Source organism: Glycine soja, chromosome 6 (assembly GCF_004193775.1).
Source record: "Glycine soja cultivar W05 chromosome 6, ASM419377v2, whole genome shotgun sequence".
In the NCBI taxonomy this organism is placed as follows: Eukaryota; Viridiplantae; Streptophyta; class Magnoliopsida; order Fabales; family Fabaceae; genus Glycine; species Glycine soja.
Window position 1 is genome coordinate 24,830,557 of NC_041007.1, and position 4,048 is coordinate 24,834,604.

The 4,048-nt window shown below is 39.4% G+C and overlaps 1 protein-coding gene across 1 annotated transcript; it reads right to left on the minus strand.

Annotated features, from left to right (window-relative positions):
- Positions 1-1,934: 1,934 nt before the first annotated feature.
- LOC114416030 (protein MAIN-LIKE 1-like) lies at positions 1,935-3,622 on the minus strand. Its single transcript, XM_028380913.1, has 5 exons — positions 3,251-3,622; positions 2,883-3,137; positions 2,710-2,799; positions 2,555-2,641; positions 1,935-2,381 (listed from the first exon to the last, which is right to left on the minus strand). The coding sequence occupies exons 1-5, from the start codon at positions 3,620-3,622 to the stop codon at positions 1,935-1,937; spliced, it is 1,251 nt and encodes a 416-aa protein (XP_028236714.1).
- Between the last annotated feature and the right edge of the window lie 426 nt (positions 3,623-4,048).

Below are 4,048 nucleotides of genomic sequence, written 5' to 3' on the forward strand. Positions count from 1 at the left end.
TGACCCCTACTCATGATGCCTTGCTATATTACAATGGGAGGTGGAACATGTCACGCCAAAATGAATTTGTTGGTTACTCGTTCACAGGAAAAAATCCCAAAAAGTTTGACATTCTCACCGGATGTACCATGGATGAACTGAAGGATTTGATCAAGCAAGTTGCGCCTCGTGGGATTCCCCTTATGGTATTGATGAAACACAAATGGTAAGATGATTGTTTTTTCGGAAACCAAGTCACCATGAGTATTCAGAAAAAGTTATAAAATTCGAAATAATTGAACTCAAAACCAACGATGACGTGATGAAGGTGTTGATTGAGTCTAACTACTGGAAAAAGATTCGGCCAATAGAAATTTTAGTTGTTTTCAATAAACCTGTACCGAAAATGGAAGACGAGTTGTCCTTATCACAAAATTAGCATGAGTTAGTTGTAGTATTTGATGCAAATTTAATTTCGTTCGACTATGTTGAAGTTAATGTACTGTTTGAATTCATGTATCGCATAATTGTTTTTTTTTCTAGAAATGGAAGATCACTTGTCGTTCTCTGTTAAATTTGATTTCTACTACTTTTACTTTTTTTTGTCAATCTTGCAATTTTATTTTAAATATAAAAAAAAACTACAACAATCGAAAAATAACAATTAATTATTTATACTCGAGTAGTTCATTTTTTTAAAAGAAACTAATATGAAATTTAAATTTAATTAAAATATATTTTGTCATCAATTAAAAATAATTTAATGTTGAACTAATTAAAAATATTTAACAAAGTACATTTAACTCTGATGCAAAATATGGAAATGAAGAAAATAAATAAATTATATGAGTCAATTATTAATTTAATATGATGTATAATGCTTCAAATGAGAAGGTTTTATTTTTTAGTCTCTCAAATTACAAGGTTTTATTTTTTAGTCTCTTAAAATAAAATATAAATGTTACGCCTAATTATAAAATTATAAAATATAAATACGAATTTTTATCTTAGGAGAGAAATTAAAAAAAAATATTTTTTTAATTTGATAGAATTAAATTATAATTTTTTTTAATTAGAAGTTTTTTAAGCATGTGTGTCCATGTTTTCAACTTCTTTATTTCAATTTCCTTTTTTTGTTTGATTTATTCTTTTCTACACCCTTTCCACAAATAATTCAAAATTAGATTCATTAAATTAGTTGTAAGACTCAAGATTTTGTGGTTCTTAATACTTAGATAAGTACATCATGATTCCCACACTCTAATTAAACATTCTCCCTCAGCACCACATCTTTTATTTAAATAAAATATTAATGTTACGCCTAATTATAAAATTCTAATTAAAAAATACGGAAATTATAAAATTTTATAAGCTAGATTAGGCAAAGGGAATACACAATCAATGGAAATAAATAAAACTAACATTACTAATGGAAATAAATAAAACCAACATTACTAATGAAATGGGTTCAAGTACAATATCTATATATACATCGAATATCAATATAAAATGTGTAAATAAACTATGCCTGATCCGTGCGCCGCCTGCGTCGAGACCTAACATATACTAGTTGGTCCTGTGTAACACTCTTGGCCATCCTGAGGCATTCTTCGATCACCTCATGTGTCGAAGAGCCTAGCGTGACCACCCCTAGGCTCAGATGGCGCTCCAACCTCTTAGCAATCCCATAGCAAACTTCCTGTTAAATACAAAACAAATAGATTACACAAATTATCATGAAAATATTGACATAAATTATTAGTATTACTTACCACTGCATGTCTAGGCTCCTTCACAGCGGGCCTCGCAGATGTAGACGATGCTCCTGGCTCCGGCACGTGAAGGATATCTGTCTGTGGGGCCTGAGGGACGACTCGGGGTTGCAAAGCATGACCATCTGGCAGAGGATCTGATGTCTGGCTTGGTGTCATGAAAGGATGCGAGATGCGGAAGAACTAGTCCATGTAGTCGCTGGCACACTGACCTAGCACAACACACACCTCACCTGCTGGAACCATATGATCCGAGTAGTGCATCCAACTGTCGTGTATATCATCATACGACACCCATGAATCAACAGACGAAGCAGGAATGGTCTGGGTGTATCCAAACTGCCGCACGACCCTCTCTGGTCGGTAATACACAGCAACGGGTCCCCAGCGCAGGAGACCGGAATAGCATGAAATCAAATGGAAGTCCCGGACCGGTCGGTGCTCCCCATATGGGATCCAACAAACATCCGAAATCCGGAGTTGATCCAGGCGCTCCCTGTATGCCAGTGTACGTATGCTCTTCATGGTCTTCTTCGTCGCAATCCACCTATAGGCACACGGTGAATCCTCGTTGTAGTCTTGATCAGCAGTGGACTCCGCGACTGAGGGAAAGTGCTCGTATATCCAACACTACAAAGGTAACATCAAAATGATAAACATTAATAATGAAAGTCTAACAAAATATAAGGTTAAACATTGTTGAACCTCAACGAATGAAAGACATGTTTGTTACCTGCAGCAGTGTGATCTAACCGCCAAGCTGTTGGCTACTGCTGATAGAGGCATCGTTCAGTTGGTCGTACCAGAGCAGCTACTCCCCAGGCGTACCTCCCGGTCTGACTGAGGTCACGAAGGGCCTCCAAATACACAACATGCACATTGGTTGCACTCTTGTTAGCAAACAGAGTGCAACCCAGAAGATGGAGAAGATATGCGCGAGCCACAACTGTCCAATGACCTGCCTGGCATCGACGCTCGTAGATATCACGTACCCATTGCAGGCGTACGTACGATCCACAACACTACCCTTTCTCAGCCCTGGCAGCCTCTGCAGAGACCATCAATAAGTCCACCAACATCTTAACCGCATCATCCATGTGTAAGGGCTGAAAGGTATTGCAAGTCGCCAACCACAGACAGATGTAGAAGTGAAGAGACGTCATCCAGGGTGATCGTCAGCTCTCCCACAGGGAGATGGAAACTAGACGTCTCCTGGTGCCACCGCTCGACAAACGAGGACAAAAGTCCCCGATCGCTAGTGTCTACCGAACATGTGATCAGAGGACTTAGTCCTGTCCCAGCAACTAGTCTCTCAATGGCAGGGACATGCCTGCCTAAACTATGGATCTTCCTCCTGTGAGAGGATAACTTCAACTCAGGACGCTCCTGAATTGAAGTATAAAGGAACGCAAAATTCGTTAAAATCATCATTTAAAGGAAAACTAATTTCAATCTTAAAGTATAATTAACAAGTAACTAAAAATAAATATTATAAATACCTCTCCCGTCCATACGCTGCAAGCAACGTGACCCGCATACTGGGTCAGCACGGATGGGTCGCTTGGACCACCTGGAAATCCCTCATGCTCATCCTCAGTAGCCTGCGCGCCTGTGTCTGCAGGAATGTCTGCCCCAATGTCCTTTACATCAGATGGTGCCATCGGGTCATTCGAGAATACGTCAGTCTCTACATCTGGCACAGGGACCACTGGCTCATCGTGCACCGCAGTCACAAGTACTTGCTGCCTTCTTGCGGATGCAGTAGGTCGTCGACACTGCGAAGCATCATCAGAATCATCATGATCTCCTCTGCCCACACCTCTGCCAGTAACGTGACCTAAGGCACGACCTAATCCTCTGGTCCTAACCATGATCTACAAATGAGTACCACAAATTCCATCATTGATTTCATTCTCTCAAATTTCATTGGTCTAACGCATATAAGCATTATCTTTTTTCAAGCACTACTTGGTAGAAAAAGGATATTCACTTTGAAATTAAGATATATGCATTGCTTATAAATGACACTGATTTGGAAAGGTGAGAGATTTGGGAAGGAATATCCCCTTCAAAGTTAGAATCAGACAAGTTGGCATGCGTGAGTCTCACAAACCCACCAAAGCCAGATGACAAATGAGAATGATTAAAATCATTGAAAGCACGGTTGAGTGACTGAATATGAGAAAGATGGAATGAGAGGGTGTCATGGGGAGGATTTTTTTAAGTGCAGCAAGGCAGACGTGTCATAGGGGTGGCATAAGGAATGACAGGGTGAAAAACAAAGGATGAGAAAATGG

Bases quoted from the DNA above. Each gene is read 5' to 3' on its own strand.
- LOC114416030 (XM_028380913.1), bottom strand. From the start codon at position 3,622: ATGGTTAGGACCAGAGGATTAGGTCGTGCCTTAGGTCACGTTACTGGC. The intron at 2,800-2,882 runs GTTGGCGACTTG...TGGTCTCTGCAG, and splicing joins CACTTCTACATCTGTCTGTG to AGGCTGCCAGGGCTGAGAAA. The intron at 2,382-2,554 runs GTACGACCAACT...TTACCTTTGTAG, and splicing joins CCTGGGGAGTAGCTGCTCTG to TGTTGGATATACGAGCACTT.